Consider the following 26,419-nt stretch of genomic DNA (forward strand, 5'->3'; position numbering starts at 1 on the left):
TGTGGCTCAGTGTCTGCAGCTGCAGGGAGGTGGGATAGGTGGAGGTTGTGAAATCCGCCCCCCAGCCAGGAGAAGACCAGCCAAGACCTCGTCAACGCAGGGAGCACAGGTGGGGACCACAACGCCCTGTCCTGCAGGAATCACTCGCACCATGAAGACTTCCTGCAGGACACCAATTTTCTTTGTTTCTGGAAGAGCAGCAAATGGCATTTACTACACAAGGCTTGAATCCGAGCAGGAAACTACAGGAATAACAAGAATCTTGGATGCTTTTTCATTAACAGTGAGTTCTCAAAGCCACTTTGATCTGATCCTCAGAGCATTTTTCCTGCCCTCTGGACTTCATGCACTTTAAATACAAGTATGATTTCATGGAACAACATTTTTATTACCTCCTTGTCTTGGACCCTTTTTTGCTTTTTCTCATTGCCACACTGCTCAGACACACTCAACCCAACAGCGGGTGGGTGCCACGCGTGAAGCTGGACATGGAGAGGGACCCACGCTCTCCCCTGCTGAGTCATTCACAGCCCCGGGATGCTCCAGGGATTTTTCTCCACCCTATAAACAAATAAAACTCAATTTGGACCGAGTTGAAAAGTAAAAATGTAGCACAAACATTTGTCTGAAGTAGGGCATAATGGAAAAAGAAGAAAGCAGCGTCTTTCTCTCTCAACATGCTACAAGAAAGCTTTATTAAGATGGGTCTTTAGTAAGAGTACAGGAGTACACTCCAGTAAATATACAGGAGTGTTACTGGGAACATCCTGAAACTCATTATTCTGTTTAACAATGTTGGCAGTTGTGCTTCTTCATGGCTCTGATTCAGAGCCAGTTATTAATTATTAGTACCTCGGGTCTGGGTTTCATGGAAGCTTTCATGTAGATGAGACCTGCTATATTTTCATGCTTATGTAACGTAGAACTTCCTTGGGGAAATAACGTGCTAAGTGAGCTTTGGAGCAGCAAGGCAAAACCTGCAGAAGTTACTTCCAAGTTACTGCAGGTGGGTCAGTAACGTTTGAGTTGGCAGTGATGGAGGCCATCAGTTTTCTCACCTGAAAAGTCTGTTCCATACCTCATTGACATATTCTGGAAAAAAGCAAAGCAAAAGACAAGAGAAATAAACCCCTGCATTTTAGCAAATAAACAGAGGTGCCCGCTGAAGTGCAGTGAAAGAAGTGAAATAAACGAGCAGTGTTGGTAATGCTAATCTTACAAAGAATTACAAGACCTTCAACAATGCCAGGACCTCAGTGGGACACATTCCAGCCAAAAAATAGTCTCCGAACTTCCGGGCCTTTGGATTTACTGTGGGTGAGAGACGAGACATAACGGAGCACGTGTTGCGTGCCACCCTCCGGGTCCTCAGACCTCTCACGAGCTCAGTACCCCCCCTTGGCTCCCCATCACACTTCTCCTCACAGTGTCCCCGTTTTTGAAGACACGCTTTCACATCTTTCTTTGTGGTGTTACACCCAGGAACAGCACCTTGCCAATAAACAGCCTGGGGGTTTTTAATTAATCAGTGGGACAGCTTTACACCAGGTTTCTAGGAGATGAATGTCAATACAAATCCCATTTACTCTTGCCCACTTCTTGTCAGGACAATGTTAAAAAATGAAAATTAATTAGGAACAGTTTAAGGTTCAGTGCAGATGCCACAGATGAGAGTTTTCCACTTGATAAAGCTGAGAATTTTGTTCTCCTAGGCAAAAAATAAAATTACTTCCCATTTTGCCATGTAAAATATCAGGTGACTCTTCCTCACCTTATCAGACACTAATCTCTGCACAAATAGAGACACCATGAGAGTTAAAGCACTCCTTGTAAAGAAAAAAATCATCAACATGGAGCAATTCTTGAATCTGAGTCAGTGACCAAAAAATTCAAAAAATGGACAAAGTCCACAGTAGAACTAAAGTTGCTATTGGTTTTCCCAGCTTAATAATTACACAATTAGCTAATAATTATTCTACTGGCAAGCTTGTCTCCTGCACGACTAACACTGAATTATTTAGTAATAGAAACAATCTAAATGGAGTCTAAATTTAGGTTACCAGTCTGACATGTTTAGAGTACTGTGCTTAGGAGAGCCTTACCAGCAAATCTTCAGATTTCTCCTTACCACAGTTAAAGGCAAAATGAGAAGGTCCCTCTATGGATGGATAAATTTCCCTGTTTCTCTCACTTACGTATATCTCTCTCTTTCTACATCAGAATAAAGTCTTGATTAGGAGAGCGCCATACTGCTTTGCACTTTGATGGTACTGTGAAGCGAACCCAATTAACAGGTGGGATTCTAATAGCTCAGGATGTGACTAATAATCCCCTGTGGTCTGTGGTGTGGTGGTCCTGCACCAGGAGAATGTAAGGACACTTATTCCACCTTTCCCTCTGATGCTGGGGACAAGTTCACAGAGCAAACACAACGTCTCCCGTGCCGGACCCTCCAGGCAGCACTGTCTGAAATCAGTGAGGGCTTCTCCATTGAATTTCAGGACCTTTGACTCAGGTTATGGAGGAGAGAAAAGAAACAGCTTTCGTTGCTTTTAGCTTTTACTAGAGGAGGGAAAAACATCCATGGGAAGCAGTGTCATTTTAAGACCTTTGATATTTTGTTTTTCCCGTCTTTTAGGAAGACATAAGGTTGTTTCCCCAGCACTATGTGGTATGGCACAGATTATTTGCACACAAAAAAGACAGTTCCATGTGAAAATAAGTTATTTAGTGCCAAGCTTGCTTTACCTGCATTACTCAGGATGACAGGTGTTTCTGTCATGCCACATGACAATATTGTTCTTCACGGAGCTCTGCTCTTAAGAGCACACCTTTTTTTTTTTCCCTAGTGGAAAAAAAAATCATTTTCATGGAACCCCTTTTACAGAGGTCTTGCTCTGGTTTCACAGCCCATTTCACACCATCATATGCTATTAAACCTCTGTCAGATGCTATAAAATATTGAGCCACAACCCAGGCCATGCAGGTCAGTATCCAAATGGGAGCCATTACTTTCAGTGTAAAACAAAGTCATTTACTTCTTTCCCTGCTGCACCGCCTTAGATGGAGTGATGTAGAGGGGAGATGTTGGAAATCTGGTTTCCTTGCTCACTGCCAGCCCTGGCTGAAGGTGTGGGACAGGCAGGACACCGGGACTGGGTGCTCTGACTGCTCTCCTGCTCAGCTCCTTGCATGGGTGGCATCCCCTGTGCTGGGGCACATGGGGCAGAGGGTCTCCTTGGGACCTTCCTATGTTTGTGCTGCATTAACTCTTCCTAAAAGGGTTTTTTTTCACCAAGGTCATACAGAAAGGGACTGATCTTTATTCTGCCTGACCCACCTTCTAGTACAAACAAAATGCTGTGATGCTGTGGGGTACTCAGCCTCATCGCTCGGTGTCTATATTCATGTCACTGTATTCAGTGACTTAAAATATTTACACACCTCAGAGCCCTCTCAAGAAAGGGCACCTTCTGACCCTTCTGGAGCTGCGTGAAGCTGATCAGAGCTGGTTAAATGATTCACTATTCATTATTCTGCTTGTAAACTTTCTTCAAAAGGAGAGGTGTAAGAAACAGCTCTTCAGAGATGACAATAAAATGTTTTCTTTTAGTATAGTTGTCTTTTAACACTTTGAATACCACAGAGCTATTTTAATGTAGATGCAGGGCACTCTATATATGGCATATTGCCTTTTTTCAGGAGGTGTGGAGCTAGGATTTGATGTAGCATCTTTGGTAACCAGGTTCCCTGCCTGAGGCTTTGGGGTTGTACTTCCAGCTTTGCTCAAAGAGACCTGGTCTTGCACAATCCCACTGCATGTGTTGTTACCAAGCAGTTCCTCCCAAATAAAAAATATGACTTCATTAACCAGTTTCAAAGAAGGGTGGCAGAGATATAGCAGCCTCAGTGGTGCACCTTTCCTACCCTATTTGCTTGGTGGAAGGTGATGGAGAGAGCGAGGTCCCCACTGAGGGGAAGGAGACCCACGAGATAGCTGAGGATCCTGGGAGGAGCACTTGGGAGAAATGCACAGGAATTTGAGCTGTGCTTCCACTCATGGTAGTGCTTACTGGAAAATAAGAGTTTAATTTGAGTTAGACGTGCCCATGCTGCTGGCTGGATTGAGGCACCCAGGTGAGGAGAAGTGCTGCCGAGATCAACTGTTTGCTGCAAAGAGCTGCGATGAAAGGCATGGAAGCCTGAGGGCATTTACAGCCAGCACACGTCCCTGGCTGACTCCTCAACTGGGTGATCATAGCTCTGCGTTTCACAAAAGGGCTTTTCACTCTGAAAGATGTCAAAACACATGCGGACATAAGTATTGGTGGTAGTTTTGAGACTGTCAGGAGCAGCAGTCTGCTTTCCTGCTAATCCTCAGGTACGTAACCAAGAGGGGATACCTCCAATCCAAAATTTTAAAGTTAATTCTGGTTTTTTTTCCAATAAATTCCACAGGAGAGAGAGGGTCCTAAAGGAGGTATTTTATTTGGCTGTTATCAGCTCCACAAAAAACATCGGTGAATCGAATCTTGTTGTATTACAACCATATGGAAATTTTGACAGAGCTCATGTTAAAGCAAGAGCCCCCAGCAGAAGGCTGCATATAATGATGGCGAAGTTTGCCAGACTTCTACAAAAATGTAAGCTTTTGACAATGGCCTCAAGGAAATAATATTTTTTAAAGGAAGCTCAACACTGCCTAACTGCAGATTCTAACCCAAGCAAGGATGTGCAGTTAGGAAGCCAATGTCAGATTTCTGTCTGGGAGCAAACTGTCCCTTAGAGACCCCTTTCCAGGTGAGGGACATCTCTGCACACCCTCTGCTGTCACACAGGCTGACTCTGGCTTTCACCTGGGTGTACACCGTGGATCCCTCTGTGCAAAGGCTGAAGGAAGCCTGACCCAGCTTGATGTCCTACTAAAAAGACGAGTAGCAAGAACAGACTCTGTCTGGTTTATTTGTTCTGGAGTAAAGAGTTCTCTGGGAGTCCATTGGGATTTCCATGCGAACTGCATTATTTAGTTTCATTGATCTTTTTCCAATGTAAAAAGAGTATTTGAATGAGAAGACGTTTCATTAAATTATTCACCTTAACAATGTTGTATTTGGGTTTGTGGTTTGTTTGTTTGTCTGTTTTTTAACAAGAGACATCTTGTTTATAGAGACCCTCCAGACAGTTACATTACAGAAATGCCATTTGCAGTGTTATGAATTCCAAATTTTCCACACAGTGAAAAAATCAACTTAGTAGTAATATCAGGTTTATGCTGTTACTTACTTGTAACATAAAATGAAAGACTCAGACGTCTGCCTCCACTGAGCCAGCCCCATTCAGATCTCCATTTACACTTCTTCATTAGCGTAGACAAAATGAAGGCTCACATGATAAAGCCCGCAGGAGAAAGTCTGTTAAAAAAACACATTTCTTGTCAGTGAATTGGAGGAGACATCTGAGTCTTGGGTGCTTGTTCTCTCAAGTGATTTTTTCTAATTCAGTTTCCTCCCCTAAGCTCATCCTTCTGCAGAGTAATTCTGAATACACGCAGTAGGGACAAGTAATCACCTTTTGTAGGAGGGGACCATTTACTTGCAGCACAAGCCTTGGAAATGCCAGGGTGTTTCACAGTATTTCAAGCCATGTGAGGTCTCTGTTCCTTGTCTGATGCTCTTCTGTCCTCTCCCCTTCCCAAAATTATCTTAGGAAGAGGCAAGATTTGTGTTACGCTTCTCTTTCCTCACCTTCACAGTTTCTTTTTTAGATGCAAATACATTCTCAGGTCACACAGTAACATTCTTGTACCTATCCAAGCATCTTATTTTCCAAATTGAAATAGTCTTTCGCTCAGATTTGCAACTGCAGCAAACTGCTAGTCTTCAGTGGAGATGCCAAGCTGTAGAAGCGTAATTAGTATTATTTTGCACAGAAAGGATGAAAGTAATTTTCCTTTCACTGTCTTTTGAGACTAAATCCTTCGCAATCACGAAGGCCAAGCCAGCCTGAATGGACACAAATAAGGAAACCGAGTATTTTTTTCTGAGGAAGAGAAAAATGCAGTTTTGGGGAATTTTCACAGTTTGGAGCTGGCCACATGCTCCCACCTGGTATTTCTCACTGGGGATCCAAATCCAGCTCTGAAATGCCAGGGCTGGCTCCCACTGTGACCAGTCAGACCAGCAGCTGCCTGCCCCGGCTGTCCGGTGCGCCCGCTTGCCCACACGCCGAGGAATCTCAGCTATTCCATTACGTATCGGAGCCAGAGCTCCCAACGGGATAAACGCTGCTGAAAGCCCTCCATCACCACCCAGAGCAGCAGGAATGCAAGTATCAGTATTTGAGGCAATCGCTGTGGCACATTATCAGATGCTCAGATTTATTGAGCGGGGGAAGTGTATAAAGGTTTACAAATGAACTCTTTTATCTACTGCCAACTTTTCCCTCCCCCCGCCCGCCTCCTGCCTTTTGGTTTTAAAAAAGGGCAGATCTGTTGCTAACACCTGGAGTCAGAATGCAGGTTCCACCTGGGGCAAAGCAGGGTGCCCTGTTTGGCAGCTGCCAAGCAGTTATCACTGCTGCCCAGCGGGTTGACTCCAGGACAGACAGATAGACAGACTGGCACGCCACAAAAGGACACAGTTCTTGAGGGCTGGTAAAAAAGTAAAATATTACTGGAACTGAAAAAAATGCAGACCTTACTCTAAAGAAATCTCAATGAACAGTGTTAAAATATGGCAATATATGGTTTTCTTAGGAAATATAATGATGTGAGATGTTCTTGAGGGAAAGCCTAGGGACTATAGCAAAGCCCTGCATATACATATATCAGCAGAACAGGTACCTACTGGCCAGCACCCCTCTCCAGATACATCCTGGCAAGACAATTCAGACTTTACCACCTCTGGGTGCTTGCATACTGGTTTTATTCTTAACTACAACATTTTTCACAAAATAGGTAAAGAGCTATATTTGTGCAGTTTATTTGTGCGGACCTTACAGCACTTAGGTGAGTCTGGAACCCACTCTTCCCCACCCACAGAGTGATACCCCTCCCATTTACTCACCTCCAGTGCTCCCAGTGCTAGAGAAACTGGTCACATCCCAGTTCCTATCGCTGGGCTGGCAACTGACCACCCCTAATTTGGAAGGTCAGGTAGGGACATTGGTGTCTGAAGTCCACAGTCCCTGAGGGCTTCCTCCAAACGTACCCAACATTGGGCTGGCATCCAGCCTGGGGAGCTGCCCTCAGGTCAACAGCTTAACTTGCTGGGACCAGTGGACATGACTGCCAAGCTATTAGACTCAAACTGGTGTCTCCACTGGTACAAGCTCCGTAAAATGATTTTGACTGTCAACATAGAATTGTAGAGTCATTCAGGTTAGAAAAAATCCTTGAGATCATTGAGTCCAACCACCAACCCTACTCTATGAAGTTCTCCCCCTACACCATATCCCCCAACACCACATCTAAACACCACATCTGACCTCCAATTTAGTATAGAATAGATAATAGAAATCCATCAAAAAAGCAACATAGTAGAAAGTGCAAAAATAAAAAATTCCTCTGGAATCATTTCTATTTATTGGGTGGCTGGTGGTGTTTTGTGAGTGGGCATTAGTTTAGTCCTTAGCAAAATGACATTTGGTATATGTTTTAAGAAAGGGCTGATCCCTCAGCTAGCTCATGTTTGAGAATAAGCTCACTTGCATAATTTCTCTCTTGTCCACAGATTGCAGAATAAGCAGCATTTTGAGGTGACTACTGGTAGTCCTTACAGAATAAAACAAGCCACTGAAAGAAGAACACCTGCAAAAATGGAGCAAGTTTTTTCTGTCCTGCTTCTAAGCTGCATTCCAGTGGTGATTTTTGAATCTTTTCCCCCTGCACTGGCAGGCAGGGCCAGCCGTCGTGGGACACAGGGAGGAGGAGAGGCAGAGCCATAGATCTCCAACAGCAGAGAAAGCAGCTGACAGGTGCTGGGTATACGTTTGAGAATGGCTTTAAATGTTACTCATCTTGGATAAATTGCAAATAAATAAAAAGAAGGCATCAATGCAATGTTTCTATATGCACGAACAGCCATCTACTTTAAAACAGTGTGCACCAGTTGGCATGTGCATAATCAGTGTAGGTGTCCCAGTTTGAGGTAAAACAGAACCAATTTTCCTTTCAGTAATTTTTACTAATTTTCCCCTTTTTTGCTTAGGCGCTGATAGATTTTGTGTGCTGTGAACAAGTTCTCTTAAGTTTTGCTGACTGTTCTGGTGAAAAATTCCCTCCCCACCCCTCATTCTGGAGCCCACGTGTGGGCAGTCCATCCCTGGAGATTTTTTTGAAAACCTGACTGGACAAGGTCCTGAACAACCCAGTCAAACGTTGATGTTAGCTTGCTTTGGGCAGAAGGTTGGACTAGGTGGTCTCCAGCAGTCCTTTCCAACTCAGTTTTTCTGCAATTACAACACGATGCCTGGCCATCACATGAAAGATTTAGCTTTCTGCCACAATTGGCTGAACGCTGGATATGTCTGTCTTTGCAGAGTTCCTCTGGGAGGATGCTCTTGCCTTTTGGCAGGTGCTGCCTCTTTTATAGCGGCAGTTCTCAACCCAGGCATGTCTGAAAGGGGGGGAGATGGACTGCAGAGCGTGGCTCTGGGCTGCACTCCTTCTCCGGCACACACACAGCAAGGACTTCAACTCAGATCTGAAGCTTTCGTTCAGCCAACAGTAAATGAAGGGGTTGTAGCAAGTGCTGCTCATGGCAAACCAGTGAAAAGCAAAGTACAGAGCGTTGCTACTGTGGATGGCCCTACAGGAGATCAACACCACGTAGCAGTTCAGGGGGAACCAGCATACTGCAAACACAATCACCACCACCATCAGCATCTTCAGCGTCATCTTCTTTTTCCGCTGATGGGCATAGTACTGCTCCATGGTGAGGTCCCCGATGGCATTTCTGAGCCAGAGCTTCTTGGCCACCATGGTATAGGTGATGGAGATCACAAGCAAGGGCAGGACATACAAGAGAACAAAAGTAGTCAAGTCCAAATACTTCCAGAAAAGATCAGCAGGAGGAGGGAAGCTGGGGAGGCAAACCATTCGTATTGTTCTGTTCCTGAAGAGCAGAGAGAGAAAGAACTGTCAATTCCTCTACTGGATGCACACAACACCTGGATGTTCTTACACAAACATCTCAGATGTTCTTAAAAGTTTCAGTAAAGGTACAGGTAGCAGAACTCATGCAGTAACACGGACAAGTGCCACTTCCAATGGAAAATTTTGCTTCAAGTTTGACCTTTGGCCCCAGTGAAGATATTGTAAACACATCTCCAGGAAAAGAAAAAACAATAATCCATATTGACATCTGCGCCCTCTAACGACAAAGAGCACCTCTCCTCTGTGCCCACCTCAAATTACAGGGCTGAATCTCTGAGCCAAAATCAACCAACAAACAGGCTTGAAAGCAATTCCATTGATTTTCATGGTCCTTTTGTGGGAAACACACTGTGCAGTCAAAGAGAAGGAAGACTTCTCTGTTTCACCAGGCTTTCCTATTTAATAACACAGACGGAGAGATGTGTGCCTTAAAATCTGTGGGGTTTTGATTAACCTGCACGTCATATTAAAAAAAGCACCATGTAAATGTCTTACCCGATATAAAATCTTGTCAAAGTCTGATAAATGGCATGAGGCAGGGAGAAGCAGCTGGCCATAACCCAGATGATAATGATGCAAATCCCTCCTTTCACCATGGACATGCGGGGCTTGAGAGGGTGCATGATGACCTGCAGAGAACAACCAATCCTGAGGATTTACAAAGTCTCCAATTGATAAAAACAAGCTGTAAGCGTTCTTCTCTGTCTTAGTCACTCTTTCAGCCCCACGTTGAAGTTCAAAGTACTGCAGCAGCTCTGCATCCCACCAGGGTTAAAAGGCAGAAAGGACAGACTCATTTTACAGGACTCTGGAGAGTATCAGGGGTGGAAAATGCAAAGAGATGTGCAAGTATTAAATGTTACTGCTGGCCCAGAGCCCTGAGCAGAGAAACACGCATCAGTTTGGCTTCAGAGATCATGATGGTTAGATATCTGTTGAGCTACGTGCACTATGGATGATTATATTAGGCAATGAAGCAATAGTTAAAAATAGACCTATCATGTCATCCAAATGATCTTTTGGCTGAGGAAGCCTTTGGTATTTTACGCATGTCTTTTCTAGTCTCATTATAAATATCTACTTAATCGAGCTTCTACAACTCCCCTGAGCATCTGTCTGCTCTGGTACCTCTCAGGACTAGCAGTATTTTTAGAGGCCAAGTGTTGATTTCTCTTTCCTCAGTGACATCTCCTTACTTCTATTTTTATCTCCTTGGGCCATACTAGTTAATTCCAGTTCTGAGGAACCTACTCCCCTGAATTTAAAGGCAGGTGGTGTGTTTGCCCTTAGTTAAAAAAACACTTCTTGATACCAAGCCATGCTTTGCAATCAACTCGGAATCTACTGATTAAAACGAATCATTATCCAAATGCTTTCCTTTCGGGAGCTGTAATGTTGCATATAGAATGGGCAGACAACCAAACTTTTTGTGGTAAAAAAAAAAAAGGACAGAAATGGATGATCTGTACTCTGTCAGTCAGGGTAATTTTCTGACACCAGATGGAGCACATCCCAGACAATCAGAGTGGAATCCATTATTGTTTTGAACTTCATCTAGCCGTGTCATTTGTCATGTGAAATTGCTTTTCAGTAACAACTATTTCCGTGACTCCAGCCCTGCAAGGAAAATAGGCAGTCTGCCTGAGAGCACACCTTGCAGGATCTGCTCTCCCAGTGCTCTCTCAAGGAAACCCTTTGGTTTGCGCTCATTGCTTGACCTGTAAGGTTTTCCTGGCTGGCGTTCACCAAAAAAATATGGGGAGGGGAAGAGAAGAGAATTTCTCCCCTTGAACTGAAGGTGGTAACACAGTTCTCACTACTTCCAGCCTTAGGCATCCCAAAGTAATGGGGCAAACCTAAAAACTGTACGACTCTTCATAAACGAAGGGGGAAAAACAATGTATTTAGCACTATATTTTCTAGCAAACGTAGGTGTGGTGGTGTTTGTTGCTTACCTGATGCCGATCCAGAGCGATGGCAGCAAGGGTCAGCACAGACACGTGGACGGAGCAGTACTGGACAAACCTGCTTATGTGACACATCAGCTTTCCAAAAACCCAGGTACTGCTTACAAACCGCACCTGCAGAACAGACAAAATTGGATTAAAACAGTGTGCATTATCTGAAGAGTAGCAAATAGACTTCCCTGGAGTATGGTAAGGAAGAAATGCTTTAATGGAGCTTCCTCATGCTTTGTAGATGCATTGTACTCAGTTTTTCTGGGGAAAGAGTGACTATGTGAGAGGCTTTGAAACAGAGGTGAGATTTATTATGCTGAGCAAACAAATCCACTTGAGTAGTGCCCTGTGTATGTGTGTTTGCACGTGCAGGTGTACATGTGGCATGGCCCTTCTGGAAAATGCAAAGAAATCTTGGTTCAGCTCTGTAGGGAAAAAATGTAGCTTGCCTCCTTAAAACCAGCTGCACGGCTGTCAGTGTTAAAATGTTTGAATTTGTGGATGCTGAAAGTTCTGTGGGTTCAAAACTTAGCGAGAGAAATTCATGGAAGGAAAAATCATTGAGGGCAGTGAAATAGGGAGGTAACACCTCTGAGTTAGAGACTGCCTGTCTGTGGAGCATCCCTGCCCACCTGCCCGGTGTCAATACCCTCCCTGGGGTCTGCAGCTGCCACCCATGCTCAGAAACAAGACGTGGAGCTGGGTGGTAGGGTCTCTCTCACACGCTGCTCTCTAAGCCCGACTCTCATCACATCGTGTGAGATACATCAACAGCAATTCCAGGGGTGTCAATTAAGTTGCGCAAGCAGAGAGGAAGATTTTACCCTCCTGTTGAAAAAGCAACTCACACTTCCCAAGCTGGGCCGCCTTCCTCATTGATCTGACCCCTGCAGGTCCAGGAGCCATCTCCACCTGGGCATGAAATCCCAGGGAAGGGAGGGAGGCAGGGAACATTTAAAGCCCTCCCAAAGCTGCAGTGACAAGGACAGCAGGACATTTCTTATGATTTCCCAGAGAGGTGTTACTTATCGTGGCTTTTCTGCAGAAGAGATTATTCCAAATAACGGCAGTTGTCTCACTCCCTTGTTATTTATGACTGAGCAATATTTATTCCAAATTAATGTAACTCATTCTGGAAGCAGATTAAGCTAATTTGAAATAAAGCACATTTACTACAAAACATCTGTCCACACAGAAAATTAGTCAAGACTAGCTAATCTCTTTTCAATTAATCTAATTAATTTCTCTATGGAGACAACTCTGGTAGTAATGACCGTCACTGAATGTGTAGCAATGTGCTGTTTCTTTGAAGTTGATGTGAAGCTCTTTCCTAAGAGAGATTACAGTTATTTAATTACGTGTGCCTAATGTGAGAGTGTTGTGCAAACACACAAGAGGGCACTATCCTTTCCCTGAACGGATTATGGGACACGAATCCCATCAGAGAGAGGCAGAGAAATCCCACCGAAGAAACAGGCTCAACTTAAGAAAAGGTGAATTCAAACTGATAAATTCAGGGAGTGCTTTTGGAAGGTGGAAGAACACTATGGCCAGCTCTAAGGACTGAAGCAGGAGTGTTTGGGATGCTTTCAAACCAGAGGGATGCTTCACATTCAGCTCTACAGAGAGTTCCACTTACACAGTGTTTATAGATGGTGACAGTGGGGCAAGAAATGAATCTGTTTCATTCCTCCCACCTCATTCTTTTAACATTTTTTTTATGTCCTATATTATTTAGTAACTGAAAATAAACAAAGGGGAGTCAGCCCCAAGAAGCACAGTTCGTGACACCCAAGTAAGAGGCACGCCAAGCACAGACCTGGCAGCTCTCGCTGCCATCATCTTCAGGAGGACTGACCTCATTTGCCTCATTTCCATAGGAAATTGGCAGTTATTTGGACTTTTGAGTGTCAAACTTGTCCCTGCTTCCTTCCCCCATCAAAGGGCACATAGCCATGCCTTGCCACCGACCTGGAAGAAGGAGGAAAGCTGAGGAGGAGCGATGCCTCCCGACAGGATTGTGAGGTCCTGGCTCTGCTCAGCCAACCCTGCCTGCAAGGGGGTGTCAGGGAAGGGGGGGGGCACGAATGCAGCTTGTCCAGAAGGCAAAAGGGAGGAGGGGAGGACACACCAAGAAGAAACTCTGTGTATTAGCCCATTACCAGCCCATTCAGTACACGTGCACACAGCTGACAGGCACACACAGACACCAGCAGAACACAGAGAAGCCGGGTGCTCACCAGCGTGAAGGGGGTGTTCAAAATGGTGATCATCACGTCGGCGACGGCCAGGTTGACGATGAAGAGGCTGGTGGCGGAGTGCATCCTCTTGTTCTTGATCACCACGTGGCACACCAGGATGTTGCCGAAGAGGGAGATGCAGATGATGACGGAGTAGGCGACGATCAGCAGCGCCTTCACCGTCCGGCTCTGCGACTCGCCCTCATACCTGGTGCCGCTTTCAAAGTCCCCCAGGTCCTCCAGGTCCAAGTCACTGTGGAAGAAGGATTGGTTAGGGAAGCCGTACAGGGCAGAGAAGAAGTTGGTGGTGTTGTGATTCTCCCCTCTCCAGAAGGGCTTGGAGATGTACTGCAAAGGGAACCACGTGTGCCTGCTCATGGCTCTAACATTGCCCATGTCCCCAGGGCAGGCTGCACGCTCCTCTCTGCCCTCCTTCCTTCAGCTGCTGAAGTCAGTGATTGCAGGAGGGGACACACATGCTTGCATTTTAAAATATCTGCCCTGTGGCTGCAAACTACATAAAAGAGATGATAAATGGGTCCGTTTTCCTGTGCTGATTACATGTGAGCTTTGCTCCAGGGATGCTCCAGCTGCTCTTCCTTTTTCAGTCCCATATGTCTTATTTACAGAAGCTGCTTCAGGTGTGGAAATATCAGAGATCCCCAAACACTAGGAAGAAATCCTAGTGAATATTCCCCTTTGGGTGCTGTTCTGCTCCTCTCCCGCAACTCCTCCTTGGAAATCTGCTCTATTGGTTTTCCACATAGTCCTTCATCTGTCAGGTCTCCATTTCTCAAGAGTTTTTAGAGCTTGTCGGAATCAGAAAAGCCAGGGCTGCCTTTCCCTTTTTTCTCCATCCTCAAAGTGTCTCTGAGCCATACAGTGAAGCAGCTTTGCTCAGAGGCTGAGTGGTCCCTGCTTTCCCTGTGATATATACAGCCTGCCAGATGACACACCGCATATGAAATAGCCAATAGTGTATCTCTTCCTAGTTTTCTCCTGAGGTGGATTGCAACCCCACACATTGACGATGGGAGAGGCTGACATGTGCAGATCTGGCAGAGCAGCAAAACGCAGAGGGAGTGGATGTGCTCTCATCTTCCCTCCCTCTTCCTTCTCCTCTGCCTCTCTGGGTACCCAGCACAACAGCTCGTGGGGTGAAACATCCTTACTAACCTGCAGCATCTTCCTTTCTCTCTGTTCCAGAGTTTTAGCAGAGAATATTGTAGGATTTCTGCCTCCAGAGAGCTCCCAGCTTTGTGCCTGGCAGTGTCTCCTTCTCACTCTCCCCTGGCATGGAGGACAGCGTAAAAAAGTGAAATGCAACCTGAAAATGAGAACAGAAGTTTCAGGGTGCTGCTGGGTGTCCAGAGAGACTTGTGCTGCAGCTCAGCCCTCTGTGCACTGAGCTGGGACAGGGAGGGGAGAGCAGGAGCAAAGAGCAGCAGCACAGGTGGAAATCCCTATCCTGCCTCCCTTCCTTTGCAGACACAGTCATTTATAGAGCAGCTCAGGATCCAAGCTCAGAAACTCAGATGGAACGAGCCTTTCTGTGCTGCCTTCCTGCAGCGGGACCCTGCACCCCAGAGTGGGGGCCATGTGGCTACTGGGAGGGCAGGAGAGGCTGTGTGGGGAAGAGGCAGGTTTGCACATGGGACAGGAGACAAAAGTCAACTTCTTGGTGTTTCTGACAGGCTCTGCATCCCAGCATTCGTTTGGCGACACAGAATGTCTTTTGGCATAAGTGCTTTTGTCATATGTGTCTTCAGAGATGTCACCAGCCTTCTCCACCCCTCCCCAGCATCCTCAGACCCCGTTTTTTCTTCTGGCCCACAGCCTGCCCAGGGCACGAACTGGCAAGTGGGGCATTTCATCTTTTTTTCTTCATAGTTTCTGTTGTGTAAACTCAGTCAGGATTTTATCTGGAGGACTGTAAATCACAAATACATCACTTACAGCCGTGAAGGTGGAGGGCGGTGACACGTGTGAGGCCAGGACTCTTGCTGCCAAAGGAGAAATGGCAACCACTTCCCTTCACGCATCTTCTGGAGATGCAGAAATTGCTGCCAAGGGCTTCATGGTGAATGCCATCCTGTGTATGTATGGATATCCATGCACACACATACCCTTTCTGACACGCTTGGTGGCCCTGGCATGGCTGGGAGTCTGCGCTGAGTGGCTCTGGGGTGGGCAAGCACCCACCGGTGTCTCCACCGTGGCATTACAGAGGCTGTGGAGACACTCGGAGCTTCATCCTGGAGCTCCTTTGCTTTGTGGTTACGTGCTCATTTCCTCACGTTCCCTTTCATTCCTTTGCCATGCATTAGAAGGACAACTTGGCAGAACAGCATTTAGATGCACAGGCACAAACCCCATCATCATGAAACGCCCTGTGTGCCCAATGCTATTGGCATACTGCAGTATTCTCTGCAGAAATGATTTACTCTGTCAAAGGTTCAAACACTTAAGCAATCATATGCTGTTTTGCTGCAGTTATTATCCACTTATAAACATTCTGAGCCGCTTTTAGTAGACTTCAGTGCTCGTCGTGCATCATAACTTAACGTTTGTTCTGGGTCCTCTAAGTCAAGCAGAGAAAGTAAGGGAGAAATGTACTTTTTCAAACACGCTCATTTGAATTGCACAGAGGCAACCTTTTTTCTATGAACGATTTTTGGCTTTCTCACTTTGACATTCCTTGAGTCAAAAGCTCTTGGAACATTTCATTTTCATGACATTATTTAGCATTTTCTGTCTTGGTGCTTTTTTGTGTCAAAAAGAAATGTCAAATTGCTGACATTTCAACTGAGATGGAGATCCACTTTCTGACTAGATCTAATGTAGACTAAGTGCTGATGAGGGCCAAAGTTACTGTGAGGGTAGTGAGACACCGGAACAGGTTGCCCAGAGAAGCTGTGGCTGCCCCATCCCTGGAGGGGTTCAAGGCCAGGCTGGATGGGGCTTTGGGCAACCTGGTCTGGTGGGAGATGTCCCTGCCCATGGCAGGGGGGTTGGATGTAGATGATCTTTAAGATCCCTTCCAACCCAAACCATTCTATGATTCTATGATTTTCACAGGTCATTGCTACAGTTCATTTTTAGACAGTGTTTCACTTGATCTTCACTTTTCTTGCTCAGAGAAGTCTCTCATGACCTGTAACACAGGATACCATGGTCTTTTGGACAAAAGCATGGATGACATTGTCTTTGCTCAGAGAGGCCAAGTCGGCTGTTAGGGCTGAGTCACTGGACTTAGTGGGTTCATGGTATCATCCCAGTACTTGCCTGCAGGGACTTTTTCCTGCCTGGCAGAGATAAGGCAGATAATCCAGCAGCCAGTTTCAGTGTACAGTATGTAAAAGTGTCCAGGGTCAAGGCTGCTCAATCTCACACCTTAATTTAAGCTAATTTTAAAGAAATGACTTCTAAAGACATGATTCAGCTTGATTATCGGACAGTACTTAATGGTGAGCCAGATCATAATAGTAATGGAGTCTTTCTTCTCAGGCTGTTACCACAGTCTTAGTAGGTACACGTATTAAAATGCTTGTCCCTGTCTGCTCCCATGAAGATATAAAGAAAATGTTTCATTACTGGAGTATTGAGCTCACAAAGCTGAAATTGTCCCTTCGGGTCCCTGCAGATTATTGTATTTCATAGTTATAAGGTATGTAAAGACCTCATAAAAGGGCATAAGAGAAATACTGAGAATACAAGGCCATTACATTAAACATTTTACTAATGCAAAAGTTCCCATCACACTCCAAAAGTGCATTTTTCAGCTTCTTGTCTGTCTCTCTGTTCATCCTTCTCCAAGCTCCGTTGCTGGTGTCGAGCACAGGCCTCCCACGCTGGTGGGGAAAGGTCACAGAATCACTTACTCACAGAATGACATGGGGTTGGAAGGGACCTCTGGAGATCATCTAGTCCAACCCCCTGCCAAAGCAGGTCCACCCAGAGCAGGTTGCACAGGAACGTGTCCAGGTGGGTTTGAATGTCTCCAAAGACGGAGACTCCACCACCTCCCTGGGCAGCCTCTTCCAGGGCTCTGCCACCCTCAAAGTAAAGAAATTCCTCTTCACATTTAGGTGGAACTTCTTACGTTCAAGTTTGTGCCCATTTCCTCTTGTCCTATCCCTGGGCACCACTGAAAAAAGACTGGCCCCTTCCTCTTAACACCCACCCTTTAAGTACTTATAAGCATTGATCAGATCCCTCCTCAGTGTTCTCTTCTCCAGACCCAAGTCCCTCAGCCTCTGCTTGTGCAAGCTACTTGAGAAAAAGTGCTGCTCCCACTTTTGAGCAGTTTCTGCTTCAGAACATGCAAAGGAGATCCAGAGAGCAACCCTCAGAGAAACCAGCCGTGCCTCCAGGAGCATCCTCTCTCCTCCCAGGCCAGGGTCTGCAGGGGACCACACCGAGCAAAACCTAAAACAGGGTCTACTGGTGCAATAATAATTGAAATTGAGAATTGAAATTGTTTGTGATTTGCCATCCCGAGTTGAAAGCAGCTGAGTAGATGGGAAGTTTCAGTGCTTGAGCCTTGTCCAGAGGGAGAAAATTCAACAGCTAAATTTCTCAAGTCTAAATGAGGGAAAATTCATTCAATGTGCCTGTTGTATCAGGCAGCTTTTTGAAAGATTCCTGTTCCCTAGAGATGTTACCAGTTTACACTTTTCTGTTTTAAAAACAGGTTTGATAAATAACAGAAAGAGTGAGAGCTATATATCAACCCCTAGATTTTTTTTCATTCCACTCAAAAGGTGTGTTATAAATAAGAGTTTGGACAGTCCTTGAAAACTATGATCTGGGAACTTTCTCGTTTTTTTATATTTGCTTTAATGCTCTGAGGACACGGTATTCCTCTTCATTTGCAATTACTAGAATTGCTTTTGTGCCTCAGAAAATGTGGGATGAACAGGCATAGAAATCTTGCAGGATGTTTCATGGACTCGATAATAGGACTTTAAAAATAAACCAAGTTTAGTGGTAATGGAGTGAATACCCCAGTAATGAATTAAATAAAGCAGCCCTGTAATCCAGACAGATGCTAACAGTTCAGAATCACAAATATGTTTAACTTCGGGGCTGTTTGCTGTGCAGAACAGCTTAATGTCACGGCAATAGTAAAGCCTAGAGTAGACTGTGTCTGAAGATGGGGAAAGGCAGAGGAGCTTTGGTGTGTCCTGCCGTAATTCCTGGTGAAAGGAGGGCCAGGAGGGATGGCAACCTGCTGAGAGCTGTGACTCACCTGCACTGGCCCAGCCACTGGCCCTTCTGCAATGGTCACCACGGGTGAAAGCAATGGTCCGAGCTGCATTTACTTTAAAAGACATTCAGAGCCACCGAGTGCTTTGGGGAACGCTTTTCTGCGCAGGTTACACCAAGATCTGGCTTCTGGGGAGGAAAAGGTCTGCTCAGCCCGCAGCACTTGGCAACACAAGCTTTATCTGTGTGTTCCTTCATCCCCACTAACATTAATCACCGTCAGCTCTCTCTTGCATTCCCCTCTCGATATGGAAGAGTTGTTGCAGATATAATCCAGCTTTTACAAAATGTTTTAATTTACTGAGAGCAGACTTTTAGGCAAAATCATAAAATTTGCCACTCCGAAATAATAACAGCTGCTAACATTTAAATTAGAAGCATTCCCTGGCAACTAATTCCTTCTGTATCTGCTTGATGGCAGTAAAATTGATGGGTGTGCTTGGTGCAGATAAGGTTTATTTAGGGACTCTAGTAAGTCTGTGGTTTGATCTTCACTTTGTGAGCACTTAAATGATTCAGTGCAGCCCAAAAAGGGGAGCCCCCTCTGCTAAGTGCAGGACCCCATATCTCTTGTCAAAGTGATTCAATTCAGACCCAGGCAGGAACCCCCCAGGTGTGACCTGCAAATAATTACACACCCTATCCACTGTCTGCCGATCTGTCTCAGCATCCAATTAACGCTGTGTTTAATGATGTGGACACTGAACTAAAGCTCTTCAATCATTTAGCATCAGCCAAGGGTGCTGCTGGCAATGTCTCTGGCTTTTGGGACTGCAGACAGGCAGTCTGGAGCTGGGAGCTGCAGAGGAGATGGGCTCAGAGCCACATCCCCTCCAGGCAGAGGAATGCTGCTCTTGAGAAGAGCAACCTAAAAAAATAATGTCAGAAAATCTGGTGGAGAAGTGCTTTTGAGAAGGAGAAGGGTACCAGCTATGGAGGAGAGCATTGAGCTTCAGGGCTGTTGTTGCCTGTGGTAACGTGCCATTACCCACCACCAGTGTTACCTCCAGCACTGTCAAGGACTTCCTCAGAATCAAATAAGTGGCTCAGAGTGAACAACTTTGTTCTCCAATCTCGGCAGTCTGCAGTAAAAAATAGTGGGTTTTGGTAGGCAACACCTTACAGTGTTTCTTCTTTGTTTCAGGTTCTTTCAGCCCCCACTCTCAGGAGTGAAAGATGTGTTTTAGTCATTGCTTTTACTAATTCTCCCTTAAGTAGACTGAAATAAATGTCTGCATTCTGTCCTCCCACTTCCCTTTCTGTGCTCCTGGGCTCAGGGTCACTCTGCCGCCTCCAGCATGACCCAGGCATGACCTGAGAAGTTCATGTGCAGGGACAGTCCATCGGTGTTGGCCCATGACTCAAAGTTTGGATGTCTGCAAAAATTATTAAAGAGAATTGAGACGTTTGGGCCTCCACTTCTAAGGGAGACAGTAGGAGATAAAGCCCTGTATCTCTCCCAGGAACCTGCTCTTCCCACTACGGGATTCTTGAGCAGGAGAAGCCAAATCCTAGCTCGACATGTGAGTGCACAAACTCCTTTCCTGAAATCCTTATGCCCATTTAGTCCCTCTATGAGGCCCAGCGCACAACTGGACAAAACAACCCTCCAAGGTGAGGACTTATTGCAGGACACCCTTGTCCAAGAGCTGACTCAGAGTCATTGCAAATCCACTGCAAAACTTTCCAGCTGACGGGGAGACGGATGAATTTCTCAGTGCTACCTTTAAATGCATGTGAAATTGCCCATTCCTTCGGCGGTTTGAGACGGGGAAGAGTCCACTATTAAGAAAATACATTATACAGAACAAGCTGCGAGGGAAAGGCAAACCCATTCCAGCCAATTATCTTGACTTGAGACAGGATTCTGCTCCTGCGAACAATGAGGCGAGCGGTGCCAGTCGTCACATCCTCATTCTCACCCTCAGCGCTCTCAGGCTGAGCTCCCATTAAAAAACGACGAGGGGCTTCTTTCATCTTCATTTGCATCTGCTCTCCCACCAGGCTTTGCCTCCACGTTTCTGAGAATTACAATGCATAAAGTTCCAAATGTTCCCAGTTGTGCCCATGGGCCAATTTCAGCCTGAAAATCCAGTGTGTTGCTTGGAGAGATCGTCATTTTCCCTTCAGTCTGAGTCGGAGGTGGGCTGCAGGCTGACAACCGTGCTGGGACCACAGCAATGCCTCCAGCACAGTGGGTTTCTTGGTGCTGGGGGTGAGCTGGGAGCAGGCAGCCACCCCGGGGTCCCTCCACCAGCACCTGCATCCCTTCTCCTGGAGCCAGGCTGCACGGTAGGGCTTCGGGAACAGCAGGTCATACCTGCTTTCTTCTGTGGAGAAGCAGCATCAGTAAACAAAGAGATAAATGAATCGTGTAATCAGAAGATGCTCAGCCGAGGAGGGAGTGGGTGGAACACAGTTTATATAGTCATTCCAAAGTAAACCTCACTAATTACTTTCAGGTCCTCCTTGAAGTGGTGAAATTTCTTTTCAGTGGAATGGAGCGCCCTGAGGTAAACAGACACTGTACAGTTTTAATACTTCTTTTTTTTTTTTAAGAAAAAGAGAGAAAAAAAAATTCCTCTTTGTGCAGAAAAACATGAAAATAAAGTGCTGAGTACAGACTGTCTATCTGCCAAGGTACTTAATTAAATCTCCCTGAACTGGCACTTGAGCTTTTATTCTCACGGCTTTCCTGGGAGGCAGTGAGACACAATTGCCATCTTGCAGACAGAAGAAAGGGACAGATGATCAGAGGACCTGTGTGGGATCACCCAGGACACTGATGCTTGAGTTAGGAGCTGAAAATGACTTCTCTGGATACATGGGATCAGCCTTCCCATAGTGAAGACTGGCACAGAAGCATCCCGTAAAAATGCCCACGGTGAGTGGTGAGGAATTACATGACCTTGTGACTCAAATGCTGTATTATCATGGTCGGGAGTTTGCAAATGTAACTAAAAGGATCCATGCACAGCACCCCATATTTTTATCCTGAAACACCTCAAATAGGCAATTCTGCAGCCTGGAACCAGTGCAAATCTTTATAATATTTTATGCTAAGAGACTTTAAGTAGATTTGCTGCTTCCTTTTTGCAACCGCAGGACTATATGCGACAGAAAAAGTCCCTCCAGCAAATTTCTTCTCAGAGGAGTTTACGTTTGTTTGTGCCAGGTCACTTATCCCAGGCTCTTTGGAGAACGGGATGTGTGTAAGTGATCACATCTCATTGCCAAATAAACACTTTTACATAAAATACATAGCACCATTTCTGAGAGGGAACTCAGCTCTCAGGGAGCCTCTTTTTTTCCCTTTCCTCGAGAGCAGTCTGTCTTGGTTAGATGTGTGTCCCTTGCCAGGAGAGGGAGAACTTCCCAGTTCAGCAGTGGGAGTCAGCTCTGGCCAGTCACCTTTATAAAGCTTGGTACAAATGTACCTAACGGGTTTTCCGTGACTTCTCTAATGTATCTGCAATTATTTCTAATTCAGTGTGCCAGACACACAGCAGAGATCAGCCGTAGCACACACAGGTCACCCACAGCAAAATGCTCCAGTGGGTTGTGGTCACACCATTCTAAGCAGCGAGAAAGTACAAAATTATATTCTAAAATTTCACGTTGTTTCCTATTTCCTGCGACTATCAAGTGGCTGTAAAGTAAAAACAAGGCAAAGTAGCCAAGGGACACGCTGCCAGTTCAGAGCATAAAATTTTATGTAGCATCTTCAGGGTGCTAATCCTGAAGAATTGCTCCTGACAAGGAAGACTTGATTGATAGCAGAGGCAAGACATGCAGAGGAGGTGATCATTGGTGATGCAGCAGCAGCTGCTGATCACAGTCCATCAGGAGGTGGAAATGAGCACTGGTGATGTGGTTTTATTCCCTTGTAAAGGATTCAATACCAGGAGAAAAAGCCAGACAGGCTGTTCCAGAGCCAAGTCTCATTGGCAGAGGTAGGCGAGTTGCTGTGGAAGCTTCTGTTGTGCCTTTTTTTTTTTCCTTAGTTTGAAGAAAATTCCTCTGGGAGGATGGGAAGATGCACAATGCTAAAAACTGCTCTGAAGTTGTTGAAAAATAACAAACCTCCCCCCTCCCAGCTAATCAGATTTTACCGGCAGCTAATGGGAACAGAACGCCCTGTTCCTTTAATAAGAAATGCAGAAGACAAAATATTATTCAAAAGTAAAAGTGAAATAAAAAAAACCTTGAAATGCTTCTGAAGACTCCCTGGAGGCAGGGCTGACATGAGCCTTGAAACACACAGTTGCAAAACCCATCCTTGAACAGCAGCTTTCTTTTTCAGAAGGTGATCAGAGAATAAGTGATGTTCTACAAGCCATACCTGTGTCCTGAGAATGCTAGTTTTTCACCGAAAATTTGCATGAAAGCCAGGACATAAGTGTAATCAATACCAACCTGGAATTTTAGCTGTGTACCATAATTTTTACCACATTCAATTTAAGAATGTAATTTTTAAAAGTGTTTTTTTTTTTTTACCTTAGGAAGACAATATTTCTCTACAGCACCAAAATTTTCAACTTCAGTCTCTCAAGCCAGACTATGGTGACTGAGCGTGGCTGCTGCCAACTCACAAGGGGCTTGCTACGGGGCTGGAGGAGGCACATGAACACAGGGTGAACACAGGATGTGCTTATAAAAATGACTGCCTAAAAGTATTTTCACGAGAAGAATGTGAACGGCTGGGCCTGATCCAGCTCCCTGTTGTGGTGGTTCCACGTTGGTGGAAGCCTTCCCACAGTTTCACCCCATAGATTACTTCTGCCAGCCCTCTGCACGTTTGGGAAATTGTCCCTTTTCCAAAGAGCTACGTGGATGTTTTCTTCTAGATAAAGGGCTGGGGTGTTGCCAACAGCTTTAAAAGAGATAACACCTTCGTGGAAACAAATTCTACCTCTTGTGCCCTTATCTTTGCCAACAGGTGAGTTCATTTTTCCCAACACGGCGGTGCTGGGTTTAATGGCACGGATCACTGAGCAGTCATGATTTGCTGGACCCAGGGGATGCCTACACCGCAGGGGGGGACCCAGGTGGGGCTGCTGCAGCCTGTTAAGCACAGGAGATGTCAGGACACAGATGAGCCCCCTCCCCTGTGGTACAGCCCCAGTATGCTCTCCAGGCACAGTGCCTGCAGAAAGCAGAAGCAGAGTTACCTTCACGATATAACTGAGCCACACTAGGGTCTCAATCTGGGACTCAAAGGGGCACCAGGAGCCCGAAGTGTGTGTGAGAGAAGGAGCAGGCACTCTGCAGTGACCTGTGCCTGCTGTAATGCACCAAACCTTGTTCCCACTGCTTGCCCCACACCAGCTCTGAGCACCATGGTGGGCTTGGGACACTCCAGGGAAATTCTCCACCCACCACCCAGTGCAGTCACTATGCTTCTAGGCACCAAAATGCTTTCAAGGAACAGGGCTTATCCTGTAGCACAGGGGAAGCCTGACCACAAAAATCAGTGCCCTGTCACCATACTGCTGCTCCCAAACATCACACCCGCACCCAGCACTGCTCTGCCTTTGGTTTCTGACCCTTGGATCAGTGATAGCACCAGGCACTTCTGCAGTCCCTCCACCTTCACTGCCAGTGAATCAGTTTGCCCTTTAAAACCTTTCTTGAAACTCTTTTTCTAATTCCAAGTAACTGGTATTTTTAAAGTTCTTCGCAACACTAAATTACTAGTGATCAGCAGAGTATAAATTACAGAGTCTTGTTTTTTTCCCCCAGCACACAAGTATTCAAGAAGAGTTACTTGGAAGTGGGTGAAAGAATAATAGGTAAGCACCTGTGCTTATCTCTTTCTCTGCAATGTGATCTACGAGAGAGAGTGCAAAAGAAAAATAATCCGAGAGGGTGCCTTGTACCTCATCCAGCTGAAATAAGTAAGGGACTAGAAGAACATTTTCATGTTTTGTTCCCTATGAATCAGACAAAAGCAAGACCCATTAGCAAGCTCTGAACTGTTCACTGTCCTGGAAGTAACTAATGTAACGATAAGGGCAAAAATTTTCTAAAAAATAGATAAAGCCATTCTTTGTCTTTATTGGGCTGTTTTGAAAGACTAAGGATTGAGTCACTGGAAACAAGAGTCCATTGGTGCAGAGAAGCACGTGTTAGGGAAAGGAAAAAAGTGACTGAGTCAAACTGCCCTAGAGGTTTTGCTGTATCATGCAGTCTGACAAGACAAGACCTCATGTGCCTCCAGAAAACATATTTTAAAATACTGTCATTCATTCTTTAATACTGCTGTATTTCAAACAGGAACGATGCCACTGGGGCTGCAGTCATCATCATAACTAATTTCCTACAAAGACCACAATTGTTGCTAGGAATTTATGAGGCTCTCAGCTTGCAAGAAATGCTTTAAAGGAGGGAACTGCAGAAGAAAAAGAAATAAAGTTTGAGAGTGTTATTACTTCTTTCCTAACAGCCAGAATCTGAAAAGAAATACAAAAGTCTATGGGAACATTCCTACATGGGAGGTTTCCAACACAGACTACAGCTTCCTACACTTTTTCATTCCTGCTGCTAGTAAGGAACTTCTCTTCAGGTTGGGTAGACTTAGGCACTAAACAGATGCAGGCAGTTTCTTTGATGGTTTATATTTCTTTTGTTCATCAATAGATCATAGAGCAATTGCAGCTGCCCTGAATCAGCCAGGGGTGGGGGGGAAGTAATTTTGTGGAGTCAAATAGTTTAAGTTGGAGATGTTCCTCCCCATTCACTTTTTAGTCATTTGGTTTGAATCATTCCAACTCTACTTTACATGTTTGTGGTGACTTTGGAGTTAGTATATGAGGGGAATAAGGGAGGAACAACAGCAGAACTGGCCAAAGGCACAAACCACTGACCTTCCAGAGAACTCCTAGGCTCTTCAAGGTCTCTTCAAGCTTGTAGAAGACAGAAGGATTTGCTTTCAAACAAACAGGAACCATGTGACTTTACCCTGAAAGAGCTTTCCTGCAGCCTGAGCAGTTGAGGAATTGCTTGCAAGAAGCAAGGCTTCTTTTATAAAATTGCCAGTTAATTATTAATCTCTGTAAAATGAGCACCTGGGACTCTGCTTAATATCTTAAACCAAGAACAGCTGTGACTACATTAACAATAGTATGTGTGGCAGCCCTACCAACAAGAAAAGTGGGGTTTTGAAAAGCACAATATTCTTCCCTCAGCCTTGGAGCTGCTCATCTGACTGGAGGTGGGTCTGTCTCACCAGATACTGTCAATTGGGCATCTGGGCTTTGGGGCTGTGCTGCTTTAATGCTCCACTGTCCCTGGCACCAAGGATATGGTAAACAGAAGAAGGGTGATCACCTGTAGGAAGGTGATTTGTGTACTTGCAGTCCTGTTTCACTTTCTTCTAGCTCAGCCCAGTTGAAGACAGTGCTTGGAAGCACAAGTCCAGTTTAAATGGTATCCTAGCAGCTTGAAAGGTGCTGACCAAAGACTAAGCCAAAGTAGCAAGAGATGCACCTAGTGTCACAAAACTAGCCTAGAGGTAAAAACTGTTAGTCCTGTCTTTAGCTCTAATTCTGCTCCCTTTGAAATGAATGGTGTTCTTGTTGCCCGCGTTTTCCTAAAATTTCCCAGAATTTAGCCCCGTGAAAGATCAAAAATAACAGTCTGGTTGGGAACAGGATGTCTCATTTCATATGTTCAAAACAACAGCACCTCTAACCCTGGCCAAAAAAGGTTTTATGTGACTGGCCACCAGGGTGTATCTGATTTGCACATAAATCTTACCTCCAGAAGGTATTATGAATTTTTAATTATAGACAATCTGA

The 26,419-nt window shown here is 45.2% G+C and overlaps 1 protein-coding gene across 5 annotated transcripts; it reads right to left on the bottom strand.

Annotated features, from left to right (window-relative positions):
• Nucleotides 1-489: 489 nt before the first annotated feature.
• LOC106895450 (probable G-protein coupled receptor 83) lies at nt 490-14,243 on the bottom strand. Of its 5 annotated transcripts, none has more exons than XR_001413429.1 (7): nt 13,353-14,243; nt 11,110-11,235; nt 9,650-9,783; nt 7,065-9,113; nt 5,284-5,701; nt 853-1,092; nt 490-561 (listed from the first exon to the last, which is right to left on the bottom strand). XR_001413429.1 is itself a non-coding variant. In XM_014954884.1 (4 exons), exons 1-4 carry the CDS (start codon nt 13,746-13,748, stop codon nt 8,489-8,491), a joined length of 1,281 nt encoding a protein of 426 aa, XP_014810370.1. In that variant the 5' UTR covers nt 13,749-14,243; the 3' UTR covers nt 6,705-8,488. The 5 variants fall into 5 exon arrangements, 1 of the variants encoding a protein (XP_014810370.1); XR_001413430.1 differs by lacking the exon at nt 490-561 and having other exon boundaries at nt 595-1,092; nt 5,284-5,411; nt 5,569-5,701; XR_001413428.1 differs by lacking the exon at nt 490-561 and having other exon boundaries at nt 595-1,092; nt 5,284-5,411.
• Between the last annotated feature and the right edge of the window lie 12,176 nt (nt 14,244-26,419).

Source organism: Calidris pugnax, unplaced genomic scaffold (assembly GCF_001431845.1).
Source record: "Calidris pugnax isolate Ruff unplaced genomic scaffold, ASM143184v1 scaffold38, whole genome shotgun sequence".
NCBI lineage: Eukaryota > Metazoa > Chordata > Aves > Charadriiformes > Scolopacidae > Calidris > Calidris pugnax.

What these genes read in the sequence shown, in the direction of transcription:
- LOC106895450 (XM_014954884.1), bottom strand. Translation starts at nt 13,748, where the DNA reads ATGGGCAATGTTAGAGCCATGAGCAGGCACACGTGGTTCCCTTTGCAG. An exon ending in TGAACACCCCCTTCACGCTG is followed by an intron (nt 11,236 to 13,352) that starts GTGAGCACCCGG and finishes TCTGTTCTGCAG; the next exon opens with GTGCGGTTTGTAAGCAGTAC. An exon ending in TCGCTCTGGATCGGCATCAG is followed by an intron (nt 9,784 to 11,109) that starts GTAAGCAACAAA and finishes TGTTCTCTGCAG; the next exon opens with GTCATCATGCACCCTCTCAA.